The 20,497-nt window shown below is 40.7% G+C and overlaps 1 protein-coding gene across 2 annotated transcripts in view; it reads right to left on the bottom strand.

The window, feature by feature from the left end:
* Nucleotides 1-2,365: 2,365 nt before the first annotated feature.
* syt17 (synaptotagmin XVII) overlaps nucleotides 2,366-20,497 on the bottom strand; it is a 52,974-nt gene continuing 34,842 nt past the window's right edge. For both annotated transcript variants that reach the window (XM_063057456.1, XM_063057455.1), the window contains one exon: nucleotides 2,366-3,816. In XM_063057456.1, the coding sequence (XP_062913526.1) occupies nucleotides 3,620-3,816 (197 nt within the window). In that variant the 3' untranslated portion in view covers nucleotides 2,366-3,619. The remainder of the gene's footprint in view (nucleotides 3,817-20,497) is intronic.

Here is a 20,497-nt window from a genome sequence, read left to right as displayed (position 1 = left end):
ATAACCTTTGGTTTCAATAACCTTTATGGCACCAATATGACACTTTTGTATTTCTCATTCCAGTTATCCCTTGGCTTTAAAGTGAAATTCATGCCAAACAGTATCTCCTCCTATCCCAGCCAAAAGATGGAAGAGACCCATTCCATCAGTCTAAGATGGATCTGACCCAGGCTTTTATGAAAACAAGAGATTCTGCAGATGCTGGAAATCCAAAATAACACAAACAAAATGTTGGAGGAACTCAGGGAGGGTGGGGGGTGGTAAGGCAGCAAATGAAAGTACACAGAACACAGCTTGACACCATAGGGTTCAACTGGGCAAAGAATGCATCCATCTGTTACTGTTTCAGAAGATAGTACAAGACAAAGCTAGAGACGAACATTCCAGATGAAAAGACCATAAATTGATTTTCATGAGTCTTGGAAGAGTATGAGTGCCTACTCAGTGGGAGTTAGCAATGTCTGCCCTCAGTATTATCAGGCACTTGGTCTCTGTACTCCACTATTCTTCTTCCCTGTTGTTTTTTGTCTTCACTGACATCAACAAAGGAGTTTAAAAAAAAAAGTAGATAGAGTAAAGTCACAACATGATTGCCAGATAAAAACCAGGTAGAATGCTTTCCATTTTGGCACAGCAGTCTTGAACGATGTTGAATCATGGGGATAAATTACAAGACTGTGGCTTCAGCCTTTAAGGACCCAGGATTCAAAACTTTTCCACTCTTCTGCCTCCTTTTCTGTCAGGAAATGCAGAGGAGGCTTGACCCAGATGCAAAGCAGCAAGGATGGTTTAGCAGTGAGCGACCACTTTATCAATAAGTCACAAAATAACAAGCCATGAGGGGCCATAAAAACCATAGAGAATGGTACTTAAAACAACAAGGCTGGCTGGTTCGATGGGTGAATCAGGACTGTTGATGAGAGCTGGGCTTAAATAGGCTGCAGGTGATGAGCTGGAAACAAGTGGCAGGTGACTCCTGTCAGCTGGATTGAGACTGGAAGGTGTCTGTGAAGGCCTGACACTTTTTGGCCCTGTAGACACTCCATAACACCCGCTTCTTTGACCTCTTATGAGGACTGATTTGAAATTTTATTTGATAAAGCTCACGTGAAGCTACAATTCAAATAATTGTTGAATGCTTCCAGTTACTGTGAATGATTATGGCTGTACCTCACTCTTGGCAGTGCACAATCTTGGTCACCAAGTGACCTATTTGTATCTGCAGAAAGATTTTTGCTTATATCGCTTGTTTTTCAACTGTAACATTTTTTTATTTCTATTACTTTAAGTAAAGCAATTAAATTTGCCACCTCTGTTTTTAGAATCCAAAATTCAGGGATCTAAGGACTTCAAATGCCCCATATCCTCACTTTGACCAAGTAGATTAAATTTTTACCATGCCAAATACGAAAATGAATGCCTGAACAGGACTACCAGAAGTGTCTTTCTGGTTTATATCTCTATTAAAAGCATTAAATGTCAGACAAATGTACAAAGCTCTGCCACTATTAATTAGTAGGTTACGTAAATTCCCTTGCTCATGCATCACCCCTGTCCCTACTTCCTCCCCACTCCCCACTCCACTGCTGATACAAGGTCGGTTGCCGTAGAGATCCCAGAGCTTACCCACCTGGAGAATTGTTCCTCAAAACTTATGCAAAACACCCAACCCTCATCAGAAACCTCTTCCCTCTGGTTTTAGTCATCTGTTCTATATGTAAAGTGTCTCACGATCTAGCCTGCCTGTGCCCCTTGTAACTTTGACGTATTAGGTTAGGCCCCCTCTCTGTCTCCACTACAAGGAGGACAAACCCAATCTATCAAGCTGAAATACCCCATCCCAGGTAACATCTGCACCTTCTCCAGCCCACCTTCGAATAACTTGGAGGTCTTCACAGCTCAGGCCTAACTAATTTTCATAAAGTTGTCCCATAATTTCCCTGCTTAAATTCTGTGCCCCAGTTAATCAAGTCATTTGCCTTTTTAATCACCTATTTTTATCTGTACTGCCAACTTCTTGGCCCTCAGTACTTTATGCAGTCCTATCATTCAATGTGCATATCCTATCCTGATTAGTCCTCCTAAAATGCATCACTTCACATCTCATTTCATCTGCCTGTCATAGACTCAAGAGATTCTGCAGATGCAGAAAATCTGGAGTACTTAGCCTGAAACACCAGCTCTTTATTCGTCTCCATAGATGCTGCCTGACCTGCTGTGTTCCTCGAACATGTCATATATGATGCTTTTCCCACATCACTGAGATCACTCTGCAGTCAGACAACCCTTCTCAGAATCAGCAACTTTACCAAATTTGTCAATTTTAAATGACATTTCTTTCTCTGTTAACTTAACATGGGTTGAATTTAATTTAATGAATTAATATATTTGTCACATCACATACATATGCATAAACACATACACACATTAAAAGATGGGCAACATCTTTTCATTTCAAAATATATTAGTTAAAACTACTTTTGGATTCATTCACTTTTAAAGTACTCTCTACAGTTTGACTTCAGATAAATACATTCAAGTGATCAACAAACAATATATTGTAAATAGAAAGATTTTGTGATTAATCCTCAGTCTCAGCCCATCAAATGCAAGTACAGTACATTTATAACAAAACAGAGAACAAGTATCTGTGATATCCATGTATAAACGAACCATTTCTTCCTTTAAGCATAACAGATGCATGTATCGTTGACTTCTGCTTCATCATGTTATTTATAACTTGGGTCAATATCAACGAACTTGATCATCAGAAATGCACAACAAGATGAATGCATTACACCTCTACATTTGCTTTATTGGGCATATACACTCTGAACCGAAACAATATGCTCTAAATTTGCAATGAAGCATCTATTAAAACAGAGATGTCAATAGTTTATTACTAGCAACCTTCTGACTGCATAATTAGAATTATATCCATACATCTTTCAATTAAAGACTCAAATACCATATACCCAACACACAAGACTCTGTAAATACATTGCCTCAATATATTATTCTACCAAAATATTAATAGCAGGAAGTCCTGACATTAGGAATACAAGTGCTCACAGCTGCTCTGCACAATTTATGCAACAGTTCTATGAATCTCAGCTCATCATTACAACAATAATGTGCTCAAATATCTATCTAATATATCAATAATCTATTGATAGCAGCTTCTGATTATTGATAAGCATGGTGGAAAGAAATACAGCACTAGAGATAATATAGTCATATCCACACAACAGTAATCCTTCAGATATTAATGGCTTCCACAATTATGAGCCCCCATCAAGAAAATTCAAATCTAAGCTAGTTCACTACTTACACTAAGTAAGCTCATACTGATCTTTTTAAATGTACAATAGGGACAGCCACGTTCACCTTAAAGTTATTTCTTGCACTACTGGCTTATGACAGTATGTTAACAATATGGGCCATTACAAATCATTTTTTAGCACTTCAAAAATTAATTTACTAATACATTTGTTTAATGCCGCATAGAAGCTTTTATTTCTCTTTGTCAAGCTGTGTGACCTGATACTGCCTTTTCTTTATCCATCCGGTAGTAACAACAGCAAGCTTCACCCTGGTGGGAGTAGGTGAGGTGGCTCCATCACGTTACTTCCAGTGATGCTGACGATACACGGTCACACTCAGCACGTGAACGCAGGCTATGCCATTGCTCAGATGAGGTCCGGTGTAGGTTCAGAAGCCGACGCCAGTGATTGGACTCGGGCGCACCCGTAGAGTACTGCCCAATGACAATCCGACCAACAAAATCATTGCTGCTTTTCATGTTGTGACCATAGACTAAAAAGGAAGAAATAACGCAATTAGAACTTTAAAATGTAAAATAATAAGCTTAAACATACCGAGTTTAAACTATGATCAATTGCGTTCAAAGCCAAACTCCAACCAGTGCTCCAACTGGAAAAGCTCAGAAACACCAATGGTGATCTCATCAATTGTCCATATTGATTGTAGTATTTGTAATTATTCCAAATTAAAATATTTGAATGTTTTGCTAAAATAATTATTCTGTTATCAAATCTCATTAGCAAGGATTTTCTAGGGTATATGCTACATGGTTTCAGCAGTGAAGCAGGCTGAAATTTCAGTTCCAAATTTTATTGAAAACAATAACTAATTATAATCATTATTAGACAGCAAGCCACAGCAAGCCACAGCAAGATTGAGCTTCAATGTATTTACCAAGTGTCAATTGTACACATGAATATCAAGTAAAATACTTCTAGATTTCAATTTTGTTAAGATCATTATTTAATTTAATCTATCAACATATTTAAAAATGTAACAAAAAAGAAAGCTTTAGCAGATTAATGTAATTTGTGTTTAGCAGAAGCAAATACACTTAATAGTTTTGCACACAGGATTGCATTTCCCAGTAGTAAAAGTAATGCATGATATTCTTATCAAAGCAATCCACTAGCAAGAGGTGACAATTCAGTCGTCTTGGATCAGATTATTCACTGCTAATTTAGACAAGCAAATAATCTGTTCAATCAAAAGAAAATAAGCAGTTAAAATATAGCTTTAAAATGTATATTAAAAATTAAAATGAAATATTTTCAAATGAATTTTGAAAATGTTTGCCTATAATTAATCAGTATTCTCCAATATGTAGAAACCATATTTAAAAAAAATAGTAACTGACATTCAAACTCAATATTGTGTATGAATAACTCATTAAATCAGAATGGAAAATAAAGATAATTATCTACGAACCAAATGGTAGGAAAAAAAAGAAGTTTAGTAATAAATTAAAGTTGGTAAAGGATTATAGTTATAGATAAATGAAACAAATAACATCCCCATTAAAACCTCTGCTGCCCTCAACAGGTTCTGCGGTGAAGTGCAGCATTTAGAAAGTTTGTTGCAAGATTAATTTCATATTTAGATAGAAATGTTCTACTAAAATATGGATATCGAGCAAACATCAACATATTAGAAGAGTCAAACAAGCCTAGTGTAGGCAATATTCAGTGAAAGAATATTACTCAGTAGAGATAAATTAGTCCCAATAACTTCAAGAGAAAAAGTAGGATGCAGCTGTTCAGAACAACAACCCAAATGGAACACATTTAACTTTGTATTTTGCATCCAATATTTCAAATTGCAACATGACCAATAAACTTATATCTGAAGTCACTGAAATTGTGATGGAAAATGGCTCGACTCAGACATATGGTTCTATAGAGAGCAATAAGAAATGCAGAGTGCTATCACTCGTTAAGCAAATATGAACAAGGACAATTTTTTTTTAAATAACCTTTTCTTCTGATATGGACCATTCTTCATCTGAGAGTCAGGATAGGTGAGTTGCACCAGTACACCATTCTCTGACTTATACAATTTTGTTGATTTGACTTCCTAAGAGGGTAACTTCATAATTATGCCGACAGTCAATTTGAAATGGCATATAATTCATTCTGTTAGCAAGAAGCAAAACTATTTGTAATATTCTATGAGATCTTTAGTGGCATGAATCCCATATAACTGGTATATGCACGTGTATTACACACTGGTCCATTTAGATAATTCACCCACAATTTACTGACCAAACGATGGTAAGCTTAGTACACACTCTGATTATAGTGTACAATCATTTTGGCAAAGAATAGATAGATACAGGATAATTGGCAAGCCATCACAAATTGCTGCCAATTTTCACTGTAAGCATCAAGAAACCAATAGCTTGCCATCGAACTCCCATGAGTTTCATGAAATTGTTACATTTGTGTTTTAATTACACATTTAACTATTGTGGAAAGTTAGGGCAGTGAGTGATTTAATATCCACAGTAGCAGTTCATATCTCTGAGAAGAGGAAAACAATGGGTACAGTCGGTTTATCTCTTTCTGAATGTTGCAGTTCTTTATTTTGTTTTACTCTCACTTTATTGCTCTTTCTATTCCCGATTCAACTCTAATTCACCTTATTTCCTTTCAAATAATTATTTCTGAAAAGCAATATGAAACCAGCTTCAAAAAAATAGAAGCAATCTTCTTAGGACATTTAAATGATGCTCCTGTAACCATGCTAATCATGAACTAATTTCAGTATCTTGTCTCAATGTGGTTTTCTCTCCATCTCAAGCTACTTTTAAGGTTCTTTCAAATGGTGAGCTCCCCTTACAACAGCTGATATATTCTGGTGTACACTGCTTAAACATGAAATGATTAGTGATTGCTGATGCAGCTGTACTCTGCATTCTTGTGTTTTCACACACATTTCCTTACATCATGAAATGCCAGACCACGCATCTGTTGAAATATTTAAAGGAATCAAACTGTCTCCTTCATATGAAGCAAGATAAGCTAGAGGCCATGTTCCCCCTGTTGCTTAATGAAGAAGTATGGAACGTTGCTGAAGACACTGACAAAAGGAAAATTATTATTATGAATTCCATAAGAGTAATGCATTAAACCAATTGAATAGTTTCCTAAAGCAATAAAATGGACTCAAGACCTCACAATCTACCTTTTCATGATGTACTTCTTACTGTCCACATGGCCTGTACTTTCTTTGTACTATAAAACTTTATTCTGCACACTGTTACTGTTTTTCCTTGCACGAGTTCAATAAACTGCAGTGATGAATTGATTTGTATCGATAGTATACAAGTTTTTAAATGTACCTCAGTACATGTGACACGATGAACTCATTAATTAATCAAAGCAATCATTCAAATTTGTTTTGAATACAGATAAAACAAAGCTGTAGGTAAAATGAAAATAACACAAACATGAAACCAACTGCCCTTTCCAGGGGGAGGAATGGTTCACATGTAATTGAAATGCAATGTTAAAATTTTCCCTGTGTAGAATATAGATCCCCTAATGAAGAAGTATGGAACGTATCTAAATATTAGATCCCCTAATAATTTCTTTTAATGAATCACTTTCATGGAATTCAGTATAATAATTTTCGGTATAATAATCTTTCACTTATCTCCCCTTGCAAGAGTCTCCATCATCACTTTATAGTAGAAGTTCATTTCTGGCAGTTCTGGGATATCTAAGATTATCCAGAAACTATTCAAGTAACATAGGATTGTTCTTTGCACAAGAGAAGCTTGATACATAACCCCTGAGATTTCAGACAGCCAGAAAAAGAGGAGCAGTTGACTTATTATAATAGTTAACAGCATCCACTAGCGTAAGAGTGCCCAAAGGACAGAACTCAACTACACAAATAGAAAGATATTGCATTCCCTCATGAAACAGCACCAAATAATTCTACTTGATTCCACAGACAGCCCTGAAGCCATCATCAAACAAATTAGTGGATGGTTTTTGGCTGGCAAAATCTAATTCCTGCTGTTTTGAACATTGATGGCGCTCAAAGCAGCTTGAACAGTACAGGAAACTTTCTAATAGGTGATGATAAAAACTGAACAGGTCGGTTAAGGATATTACAAATTGGATGTTGTGGATAATAGTGGCTTGCAGGACACTTCATAATTCTATCACTGTGGGTTTCATGGCCAGGGTAGCAAGGGGTCATTAGACTCCCTGTTACAATTGTTTCTTGAGGCTGTTATTCTGTTTAGTACAAGTATATCAGAGGACAAGTTGTCTCAAGAATGGTTTCCTCTATTTAACTTACTACATCACAACCTTACCCTTCTCCTCACTTGTAAATGAACAATAAAAAATAGCTCTTCTGCCACAAGATAGTTTCATTCTCCTTTGTGGTTTTCAACAAATGAGGCACAGATCCAGTAGATAGCCAGAGACTTTTCCCCAGGGTGGAAATGGCCAATACAAGGGGGCATCATTTTAAGAAGGTTGGAGGAAAGTATAGATGGGATGTCAGCGGTAAGTGTTTTTTACACAGAAAATGATGGGTGGTTGGAATTCGCTGCCAGGGGTGGTGGTAGATGCAATTACAATAGGAACATTTAAGAGACTCTTTCACATGGATGAAAACAAAATGGAGTTCTACGTGGGAGAGAAGGGTGAGATTGATCTTAGAGTAGGTTAAAAGGTGAGGACAACATGTGGGCCAAAGGGCCTGTACTGTGCTGTAACTTTCCATGTTCTGCAATATGCAAGTAATCATTACCTGAGTAAACAAATCTATAGGAAAATGTGCAGTCTTTCTCCAATAAATAACTGCAAAATGCAAACATGCTCCTGATGTGCAGTACCACTTTCCAGGAAAAATGACTATTCATACCAGTCTATAACCTATTTCAGTGCTCCTCCAAAGTAAGATCTGAATGACAAGATCATTGGAGCAGTTTGGTTGTTCAAGCTGGACAGGACAGTGAGTATAATGAAGTCAGCCCCGCCTAACAGCATCTGTCTGGTAGCACAGAGCCAACTGCTCACTGCATCTTTGGAGGGAGGTACGGATCATTCCAATCACCTCTCTCACAATTTACAAGAGGCTTGGCATCTATTGCTCTCCCAAGAGAAGGCGGTACGCAGGGGTGGACCTTGTCTTTTGCAATGGATGTCAGGGTCATGAGTACTAAATCCCTCTAATAATCATGGTGCTCACATAGAACAGGCATGTTTGAAGATGTGTGCATAATATCTGTCAGATTGAAGCGTTCTCAAAGAGCAGGCAAACTTCGCCTGATTACCCGTGTTACCTTCCATCCCGCCTCCAATTAACACAGAAACACTGAAAGCAGGGCGAAGTAGACTATTCAGGCCTTGTAGCTTGCTTTACCATCAATTAAGATCATGGCTAATCTTTTACCTCCGTGCCAGTATTCAGCACTCATTTCCCTTAATTCGGTAATCTGTCTATCTTTATTAAGAAGAAACACAAGCCCTCTGGAGTAGATAATTCCAAATTCACTGCCTTCTGTATAAAGACATTTCGCCTCACCTCAGCCATGTAAGGCTGACCCCTTATTCTCAATATATGCTTCCTGGCACTAGGCTCCTCAAACGTGCAATCCTGCCTGAATGCTGCCCAAGAATCTGCAAGCTTCAACGAGATCTCTTCGATTCAACTTCTGAGAACATAACTCCAATCCTTTCAGTCCCTCAAGGTTTAAAAGTTCAAAGTACATTATCAAAGTATATATATGTCACCATATAATACCCTGAGATTCATTTTCTTGTATGCATTTGTAGTAAGTAGAAAGAAACATAAAAGAATGATGAAAAATTGCAAACAACAGAGATGGGCAAATAACCAATGTGCAAAAGACGACAAACTGTGCAAATACAAAAAAAAACAAGTATATAAATAAATAAGCAAGCACGCAATAAATATTAACTACATGAGTTGTTGAGTCCTTAGAAGTGAGTTCATAGGTTGTGGAATCAGCTCAGTGTTGGGCTGAGTGAAGTTCTCCCCTCTGGTTCAAGAGCCTGATTGCTGGGGTGGCTGGTGGTGGTCATAACTGTTCCTGGTGGCATGGGACTTGAGGCTCCCGTACCTCCCTCCAATGGCAGCAATGAGAAGAAAGCATGGCCTAGATGGTGGGGGCCCTTGAAAATGGATGCTGCTTTCCTGTGACATAAGATCTTGCTCAGTGGTGGAGAGGGCTTCGCCAGTGATGGACTGCACTATATCCACTCCTTTTCTGTAGTTTTTCTGCTTTAAGGATATTGGTGTTCCTGTACTAGGCTATGATGCAACCACTCTCTTACAGAAGTCCTGCCAATCCTTGAACCAGTCCAGTAAATCTCCATCACCAGGGCAAACAAGTACTTGTGGAGTGACTAAAACATTTCTGAAGTGCAATCTCATTTAAGTACTCTACAACTTCAATATAACTTTCTTATTTCTCTACTCAGATGCCTTATAATAAAAGGCAACATACAACTTGATTTAGAAGACAGAATTAGAGCAGTGCAGAGATGTTGAAGGGTTACAGGGCGAAAGAAGATACAGAGAAAAAGTGGTGGTAGGAGCGAGATATTGGGGAGGATCCCATGAAGGGATTTGAAAAAAGGATTAAGAATTTTTTTGTTATAGCTTCATTTAAACTGGAGCCAATATACATGAGAAAACCTAGCAGTGAGGGGTAACAAAGATCTGACGTGAGTTTAAATTCAGTGGCAGAGATATGGATGAGCTCAATTTTACATCAAGTAGAATATGAAACCAGCCTGGAGTGCACTATAATAGTTCAGCTTGCAGGCAATATAACAATGGATAATGGTTTCAGCCCTCCAAGAAGACTCCAATCCTGGCATAGTTTGGAGGCTTGCACGCCTTAATGACCCAGAAACCCATGCTGGCTGGAATCAGGGCTTTATGCTTTGGCTCTTGGTAGGGTCACCCATGCCAAACAGGTCAAAGGGTAGAGGTCATGCTAAGAGTAGCCCACCAGTCCTCCAGATTTGGGGGTTCAATTCAGGGCTAACAACCATGACTGGTCAAACAAAACTGTTATGGAAATAGCAATGGAGGGACAGACAAAGGTGAAGGACCTTCATCACTGTCCTAAATGCCAGCAGGTGAAATGGGCAGTAAGTAAGTAATGGTTTCCGCAGCACATGAGCTGCAGCAGGGGAGTTAGATCATGCTATGGAGTTAGAAGCAGGCAGCTTTAAGTATTGGTATTGATAAAAGATTCAAATGTCATCTTGGGTTAATTAAATCTGCAAATATCTTATTCACCTTCTGCCAGAGTGAGGCACAGAAATATCCTCCAAAATATACCCCCAAAATACTCTGTGAATCATTTGATTCCATACCTTTCCTCAGCATCACTATCCAAATTCCCTTCTGAACAAAGAAACAAGCAATAGAAGTAGTTTCTTAGTAAGCTGTACAAGGAAGGTGTCTGAGTCATCAACTCCTATCTCCAATGTTCCCTAGAGAACCCTCCATGAAACAGCTGCTTCATTTAAAGGATTCCTGTCCTCCTTTTAACTACTAACAATCTCTTACGTTTAGTTAGTATTATTAATACAATAAAACATTTCATGGCACACTGCAGGGACATAATCAGAAATTAATAACAAGCTAAAGAATTAAAGTTCAAATTAAATTTATTATCAAAGTATGTACATGTCACCATATACTACCCCGTGATTCATTTTCTTGCAGGCATTCCCAGTAGAGCAAAAAATACAATAGAATCAATGAAAAACTACACAAAAAGTCAGACAAACAACCAATGTGTGAACAATGACAAACTTTACAAATACAAAAAAAAAACAAATAATAACAAATTAATAAATAATACTGAGAACTTAAGTTGTAGAATCCTTGAAAGTGAATTAGTTCATTGTTGAGGTGAGTAAACTTGTCCATGATGGTTCAGGAGCCTGATGGTTGAAGGGTAATAGCTGTTCCTGAACTTGATAGTGTGGGACCTGCTGTACCTCCTTCTTGATGGCAGCAGCAAGAAAAGAGCATGGCCTCTGTTTGCAAGATGGGTGACTAAAACATTGCTCATTGTGAATTTTAGGGATAGTCTTAATGAGTGATTTCAGCATCAGGATCTAATTTTTAAATCTGACATAATAGACCATAAAACATAGAAGCAGAATTAGTGCACTCAGTCCATCGAGTCTGATCTACCATTCCATTATGCCTGATTTATTCTCCCTCTCAATTCCATTTTCCTGCCTTCTTAACCTTTGATGCCCGGACTAATCAAGAACCTATCAATGTCCACTTTAAATATACCCATGACTTAGCCTCCACAACCGTCTGTGGCAATGAATTCCACAGATTCTATACTCTATGGTATAATAAATTCCTCTTCATCTCTGTTCTGAATAGATGTCCCTCCATTCTGAGGCAGTGGCCTCTGGTCTAAGACTACTCTGTTATAGGAATCATCCTCTCTACATACACTCTACCTAGGCCTTTCTATATTTGGTAGGTTCCAATAAGATCCCCCCCCCCCCATTCTTCTAAACTGTCGTGAGTACAGATGCAGAGCCATCAGGCATTCCTTTAATTCCCAGAATAATTCTTGTGAACCTTTTCTGGACCTTCTCTAATGTCAAGACATTATTTCTTAGATAGGAGACACAAAACTTCTCACAATACTCCATGTGGTCTGACCAATGCCTTACGAAGCATCAGCTTAACGTCCTTACATTGCATTTGTCTTCCTTACCAATTATGCAACCTGCAAGTTAACCTTTAAGGAATTCTGCATGAGGACTCCCAAGTCCCTTTGCACCTCTGATTTTTTAATTTTTTCTCCATTTAGAAAATAGCCTTTCCCTTTATACCTTGCACCAAAATGCATGACCATACACTTCCCTACATTATATTCCATCTCACTTCTTTGCCCATTCTCTCAATCTGTCTAAGTTCTTCTGCAGATTCCCTGCTTCCCCAGCACTACCTGACCCTTCAATTACAATATCTTTATATTGTCTCCAAACTTGGCCACAGAGCCATTAATTCCATTATCCAAACCATTGACATCTAACATGAAAAGAAGCAGTCCCAACAACAACACCTGTGGAACACCGGCTAGACACCAGCAGCCAATCAAAAAAGGTCCCATTTAATCCCAAACTTTGCCTCCTGCCAATCAGCCAATCTTCTATCCATGGTAGTATCTTTCCTGTAATACCATGGGCTCTTAACTTGTGAAGCAGCCTCACGTGGCACCTAGTCAAAGGCCTTTTGAAAATCCAAGTAAACAGCATCTACAGACTCACAAACATGAGAAAATCTGCAGATGCTAGAAATCCAAGACAACACACACACAGTGGTGGAGAACTCGGCAGGCCATACAGCATGTATGGAGAGGAATGAACAGTTGACATTTCATCAGGACTGGAAAAACTGATGAGGTCAGAATAAGAAGGTGGGGGGAGGGGAGGAAAAAGTACAAGGTGGTAGGTGATAGGTGAAACCAGAAAGAGTGAAGTAAAGAACTGGGACGTTGATCAGTGAAAGAGATTATGGGCTGGAGGAGGAGGAATCTGATAGAAGAGGGTAGAAGACCACGGAAGAAAGGGAAGAAGAAGGAGCACCAGTGGTGGTGGGGGCGGGGGGTGATTGGCAGGCAATGAAAAAGGTGAGAGAGTAAAACAGGAATGGGAAATGGTGAAAAGAAGTGAGAGGGTGGGATGTCACTGGATGTTCGAGAAATCGAATGTTCCTGCTATCAGATGGAGGCTACCCAGACAGAATATAAGATGTTGCTCCTCCAATCTGAGCGTGGCCTCAGGAAGCCATGAACTGGCATGTTGGAATGGGAATGGGAAGTTGAATTGAAATGGGTGGCCACTGGGAGATCCCATTTTTTCTGGTGGATAGAGTGAAAGTGCTCGGTGAAGCAGTCTTCCAATGTGCGTAGGGTCTCATCGATATGCTGGAGGCCACACCGGGAGCACTGGATACAGTAGATAACCTGAACTGACTCGCAGGTGAAGTATTGCCTCACCTGGAAGGACGGTCTGGGACCCTGAATGGTAGTGAGGGAGGAGGCGTAGGGGCAGGTGTGGCCCTTGTTCCGCTTGCAAGGATAAGTACCAGGAGAGAGATCAGTGGGGAGGGACAAATGGACAAGGGAGTCGTGTAGGGAGCAATCCCTGGAGAAAGTGGAAATGTGGCGGAGAGGGAAAGATGTGCTTGATGGTGGGATCCCGTTGGAGATGGCGGAAGTTGGGGAGAATTATGTGCTGGACCCGATGGCTAATAGGGTGGCAGGTGAGGGCAAGAGGGATCCTATCCCTGGTATGGTGGTGGGAGGATGGGGTGATGGTAGATATGTGCGAAATGGAAGAGATGCGGGTGAGGGCAGCGTTGGTAGTGGAGGAAGGGAAGTCTCTTTCTTGAAGGAGGACATTCCATTGTTTTGGAATGAAAAGCCTCATCCTGAGAGCAGATGCAGCAGAGACGGAGGAACTAAGAGAAGTGGATGGCATTTTGAAAGTGCCAGGTTGGGAAGAAGTTTAGTCCATGTAGCTGTGAGAAAAAGATATTGGTGGATAGACTGTCTCCAGAGTTAGAGACAGTGAGATTGTAAAAGGGGAGGGAAGTGTCAGAAATGGACCAAGTAAGTTTAAGGACAGGATGGTAGATGGAGGCAAAGTTGATGAAGTCGATGAGCTTAGTATAGATGCAGGAAGCAGCACCAATGCAGTCATTGATGTAGTGTAGGAAGAGTTGGGGAGTGGTACCAGTGTAGGCTTGGAACACAGACTGTTCCATGTAGCTGACAAAAAGACAGGCATATGAGTGCCCATGGCTATGCCTTTGGTTTGAAGGCAGTGTGAGGAGCCAAAGGAGAAATTATTGAGAGTGAGGACCAGTTCCACCAGACAGAGGAGAGTGGTGGTGGAGGGGAACTGGTTGGGTCTATTGTTGAGAAAGAGGCGGAGAGCTGTAAGGCCTTCCTGATGAGAGATGGAGGTGCATAGGGACTGGACATCCATCATGAAAATGAGACAACTTGGGCCAGGGAACCTAAAGTCATTGAAAAGATTGAGAGACTCTCCTTTGTCTATCATGCTTGTTATTCCCTCAAAGAATTCTATCAGATTTGTCAGGCAAGATTTCCACTCAAGGAAACTATGCTGCCTTTGGCCTATTTTATTATGTGTCTATAAGTACTCTGAAACATCATTCTTAATAATGGATTCCAACATCTTCTCAACCACTGAAGTGAGGCTGACAGGCCTATAATTTCGTTTCTTTTGGCCCTCTCCCTTCTTAAAGAGTGCAGTAACATTTGCAATTTTCTCGTCCTCCAGAACCATTCCAGAATCAAGTGATTCTTCAAAGATCATTACTAATGCCTCCACAATTCTTCAAATACCTCTTTCAGAATCCTGGGGTGTAGTTCATTTGGTCCAGGTGACTTATCTACCTTCAGATCTTTCAGCTCCCCAAGCACCTTCTGTTTAGTAATAGCATTTCTTCCCCCTGACATCTCCAATTTCTGGCATGCTGATAGGGTCTTCCACAATGAAGACTGATGGAAAATATTTATTAAGTTCATCCGACATTTCCTTGTTCCCCATTACTACCTCTCCAGCATCAATTCCACTCTGAATTCTACTCTTGCCTCTCTTTTACTCTTTATATATGTGAAAAAACCGTTAGTGTCCTCTTTTATATTATTCACTAGCTTGCCATCATTTTTCATCTTATACCTTTTTGTTGCCTTCTGTTGGTTTTTAAAACCTTCACACTAATTTTTGCTATATGATATCACAGTTCAAAGTAAATTTATTATCGAAGTACATATATGTCACCATATACAATACTGAGATGTATTTTCTTGCGGGCACATTCAGTAAATCCATGAAACATGGTAGAATCAATGAAAGGCTGCACCCAAAAGGATGAATAAACAACTAACGTGCAAAAGCCAACAAACAGTCTCTTTGGCTTTTATGCTGTTTTTGATTTCCCTTGTCATCGACGGTTGTATCATCCTCCCTTTAGAAATCTTCTTCTTTAGGATAAATCGATCCAATGCCTTCCGAATTGCTCCCAGAAACTCCAGCCATTACTGTTCTGCTGTCAACCCTGCTAGTATCATCTTCCAATCAACTTTGGCCGCCTCCTCTCTCATGCCTCTGTAATTCCATTTACTGCATTGTAATGCTGATACATCTGTCTTTAGCTTCTCCCCCTCAAACTGCAGGGTGAATTCTATAATATTATGATCACCGTCTCTGAAGGGCTCTTTTACCTTAAGTTCCCAAATCAAATCAGGTTCAATGCACAACACCCAATCCAGAACTGCTTGAAAAATCCAACTTGTAGGCATTTTACAAGTTCCCTTCTTTGGATCTAGTACCAACCTAATATTTCCAATCTACTGGGATATTAATTATGTTAGCTTATCTCCACAAACAGTGAAGGAGTGAGTGATGGTGAGGCGAGTTCAGAGAATGAGCCAAGGTGGTTTGTTGCAGAATTGTTGCAGTTGGAGTTCCAATGCTCGTACAGCCAGCCCGGGAGTGAGGTTGGACCGCTCTGGGTGCCAAAAGAGGTCGGGGCCTGGGTGAAGAAGTTCCTTTGCTCATTCAACTGGCCTGGAGCGAGGTTGGATTGCTCTAGTCGCTGAGCTGACTTGAAGAGCTTGAGAGCAGCTTCAAGCTGCGCGACAGAACCTGGGCCCAGAGCGAGTTGCTGGGCAGTGTGGTCTAAATCCGGTGCCCGGGGTCCTAGTGTAAGGTGCAATGCACCATTTAGACAATTTAAGCATTGGCCCGGATCAGAGGCGAGAGATGATTTCGCTTGTTCTCAGTGATGTTCACTCCTCTCTCCAGGGTGCAGAGACTTTTACTGTTCCGTTGTTGGGTCAATTTAAATGCCAGCCCAGATAGACTGAAAAGACAGGGTCTCGGTCGGAACAAGAGCTGACTTCCTTCATTCTCTGTGATGGTCACCTCCGTGACGCTGTGGCTATGAAGACCGCCCCGTCTGCTGTGCTCCGTGCCCGCTAATATGATGAACTGATAAGCGAGGCTTTGGGCCTACTCTGGGCTGCTTCGGGGTTCGGATCTGAGGACTCAGTTTTAGTTTGGAATGCTGTTGTTGGCTTCAATTGTTTGCATGATTTGTTTTTTTTCTTTCTCTTGCACATCAGGTGTTGGTCTTTTATTTTTTTTAATTCTTTTTTTTCTTTAAATTGGATTCTTTTGGGTTTCTTGCTTTGTGGCTTCCTGTGAGCAAGCAAATCTCAAGGTTGTATAATTTACACATTCTTAGATAATAAATGCACTTGAATCTTGAATCCTGCATATTGAAATCTCCTATGACTATAGTAACATTGCCCTTTTGACATCATTTTCTATTTCCCTTTGTAATTTTAGCTCACATCTTGGCTACTGTTTTGAGGCCTGTATATAAGTCCTATAAGGGTCTTTTTACCCTCGCAGTTTCTTAACTATACCCAAAGATATTCTACATCTTCCGATTGTTGCCTCTTTCTAAAGATTTCATTTCAGTTTTTACCAACAGAACCACTCACACCCTCAACCTACCCCCATCCCTTTCAGTATGACTCAGTGATGCCCACAACGTCATAACTGCTCTATCTGGGCTACAAGATCTTCTACCATATTCCACATACGTGTGCATTCAAATATAACACCTTCAGTCCTGTGCTCATTACCCTTTTCTATTTTTCCTCCATGTTACACTTCATCTCATCCCACTGACTGAAAAGAGCTCAGGACATCTGCCTGTTGTTCCTCACCGTCCTGCTACACATGGCCTTTGCTTCTCTACCAACCTCAGCCCTATCACTTCAGTCCCCATCCTCCTGCCAAATTAGTTTAAACCCTCCCCAACAACTCTACCAAACCTGTGCACAAGGATATTAGTCTCCCTCAGGTTCAGCTGTAACCTGTCCTTTTTGTACAGGTCATACCTTCCCCAGAAGATAGCAATGATCCAGAAATCTGAAACCCTGCCCCCTGCACTAATTCCTCAGTCACACATTCATTTGCCAAATCATTCTATTCTTACCCTGACTGACATGTGGCATAGGCAGCAATCCAGAGGTTACTACCCTAGAGGTCCTCCTTTTCAACTTTCTACCTAATAGCCTATATTCTCTCTTCAGAACCTCCTCCCCTTTCCTACCTACACCATTGGTACCAATAAGTACCATGCCTACCACCCGCCCCCCCCCCCCTTTAGAATGCTGTGGACCTGATCTGAGACATCCTGACCTGACACCTGGGAGGCAATATACCATCTGTGTGTCTTTTTCAAAGCCACAGAATATCCTGTCTGCTCCTCTAACTATGGATTCCCCTGTCACTACTGCACTCTTCTTCTCCCCCCTTACCCTTCTGAGCCACAGAGCCAGACTCAACGCCAGAGACCAGGTCACTGCAGCTTCCAACTGCTCAGTCGTCGACCCAATGTGGTACTTATTATTGAGGGGAATAGCTACAGGGGTACTCTGCACTGGCAGCCTATTCCCTTTTGCTTTCCTGACAGTCCCCCAGGTATCTGCCTCCGGCAACTTAGGGAGTGACTACCTCTCTGTAGCTCCTATCTATCACCTCCACATTCTCCCCTATGACCCAAAGGTCATTCAGCTGCGGTTCCAGTTCCTTAACACGGTCTTTAAGGAGCAGCGGCTCGATTCACTTTGTCCAGATGTATCAGGGAGACTGAAGGTCTCAGAGTTTCCACATCTGGGACCTCTGGTGTTGCCATACCTCACACAAAGAGCACACCACTAACCCTGGGCTGTTTCTCACCGGACTAACTATGTACTAATAGACAGAAAGAAAAAAAACTTTCTAGAAACTCACTCCACCTGTTCTTGCTTAGGACTGTTGAGCTAAATTCAGACAACTTTAACACTGTCCACTCACACAGTGGCCACTACACTTACACTTCGCTTCATTTTATTGGCCTTTGCTGAGCACCTAAGAAAACATTATGATTGCAGCCCACTGAAAAATCCCGAAAGGTCCTGAGCTCGTTTAAAACCTTGTACCACCTCGGCCAAATGGTGACTGCTGATGGAGTTAGTGACAAGGTTGGTCAACAAGCACATTGCAATTCCCAACACATGCTCCCTACACTGAGCTCCATTGAGGAGAACAGTTTCTATAAGAACACAGTGTCCTCAAAATCTCTGAAAATTTGCACTATTGTCACTGTGCCATCGGAATTCATTGTCCAAGACTACACAAGAAAGCAGCATCCATCAACAAGGACTTCCATCATCCAGGCAATGCTCTCTTCTTGCTGCTGTCATCAGGAAGGAGGTAGTGGAGCTTTAGGTCCCACACCACCAGATTCAGGAAGTTAGTAGTCTATAACCATCATGCTCCTGAACTGGCAGAATAATAACTCTGAACTGATTCTACAGCCTATAGCAACACACATAAAATACTGGAGGAACTGAGCAGGCCAGACAGCATCTATGGAAAAGGGTACAGTTGACGTTTCAGGACGAGACCCTTCGGCAGGACTGGATTGCGGAGTGGTGGTGGGGAAGACGAGATGGGGGATCCAATGGCAGTGCGTGAAGACCCAGCCTGGAGACCAAGGCTGGAGTCAGAGTTGGAGGTTGCATAATCAGCACTTTGGAGATCTTTGAGGTTGTTGGAACCCACATTGATGATGGTGGAATCTGCTCTGGATTGTTTTTCTGGAGACACCCGGGCCTGCTGGCGTTGGAGACAGCAGGTCCTGTGGTCTGTAGACAGGCGATCTTCCGATCCTTAGTCAAAGAACCGGCGATCGAAAGCGTGGATCCGGCGGAAGATACAGAAGCACACAAGTTCATTACAGGCGATGGAGAGAGAATGCTGGAGTTGTGGAAGTGACTGGGATAGAGATGCCAGGTACCTCCTCATGGCGGAAAGCGTGGCACATAGAACATGATGGGAGAAGCAGTCAATTGAATGTGAGTACCTGGGGATCGAGAAGCCTGAAAACAAATCTGGAAACCGTGTGGTACAAACTGGTGGCGAAGACGTGTTCACAGAAAGGATACATGGCTGTTGTAGTGGGACTGGGTGAGCTATGGACTCACTTTCAAGGACTCTACAACTGATGTTTTCAGTGTAATTTATCTATTTATCCTATCTTTGTTTTTTTTATTTACACAGTTTGCCTTCTTTTGCACATTGGTTGTCAGTCTTTGTGTGTAGATTTTCATTGTATTTCTTTCTTCCACTGTGAATGCCTGCAAGGAAATGAACCTTAAGGTGGTATATAGTGACATATACATATGTTGGTACTTTGAGCCTTGAAGTTTGAACACAAGTGGTGGAGGAACTTTCAGGATGCATCTTCACACTTCAGGTCTACCTGCTGGAAGCTCATGGAGATCAGGTTTAGGCAGCAGAAGTTGTATACTGTAGTTCAATCAAGTCATTCACCCACCCTGATTGTGGCACTGTTTTCAGATGGTTTTTCAGTCACTTCAGAACTCACAGGACTGCAGTGCAAGCAAGTAATATTCAACCCCCATTCCCACATGTAGCGGAAATACACGTGTTTTCACTGTGAGATGGAATAGACCCAGTGGGCCAAATGGACTGTTTCACAACAGAATATGAGATTATGTTTGCCTATAAAGAAGAATGCATATGTACTGTATGAATCAGGATACCAGGGATGGAAACTCAATGTGTGTTATAAAAATTAACAAATGTTGGGAACAGTCTGATTTAATTCAAGACTGGGATGAGGAGGAGAAGCATGCTGAGATGAAGGTGATGGCTAATTCAAGTTTTGCAAGATTTACTTGCAAAAAATTGTGGCTTACAAATGCTGAATTTAGACTATGGTGCTGAAAGGATCAAAGAGGAAATTGAAGAGTAGTGGAGACAGCAGAGATTTTAAGAAGTTTGAGGAGAGTTAATGCAACAAATGCTGGTTATCTGTTGTTGGACTTTCAATAGTATTTCCAGTGTTCGCAGCAATTAGACTAAAAAATAAATGCACAAGACCGCTGGAAGAACTGTATTATAAATAGTTATGTTTAAACTTTGTTTATATAAGTTAGTTTAGGCCACCACTGAGTTATAAAATGCAGAAAGAGCACATGAGAAGTTGAAAGACCTAGAAGGACTTGAAATTG

This window comes from Mobula hypostoma, chromosome 9 (assembly GCF_963921235.1).
Source record: "Mobula hypostoma chromosome 9, sMobHyp1.1, whole genome shotgun sequence".
Classification (NCBI taxonomy): domain Eukaryota; kingdom Metazoa; phylum Chordata; class Chondrichthyes; order Myliobatiformes; family Myliobatidae; genus Mobula; species Mobula hypostoma.
Note: the sequence above shows the minus strand (reverse complement) of the source record. Positions and strands in the feature narration are given on the sequence as shown.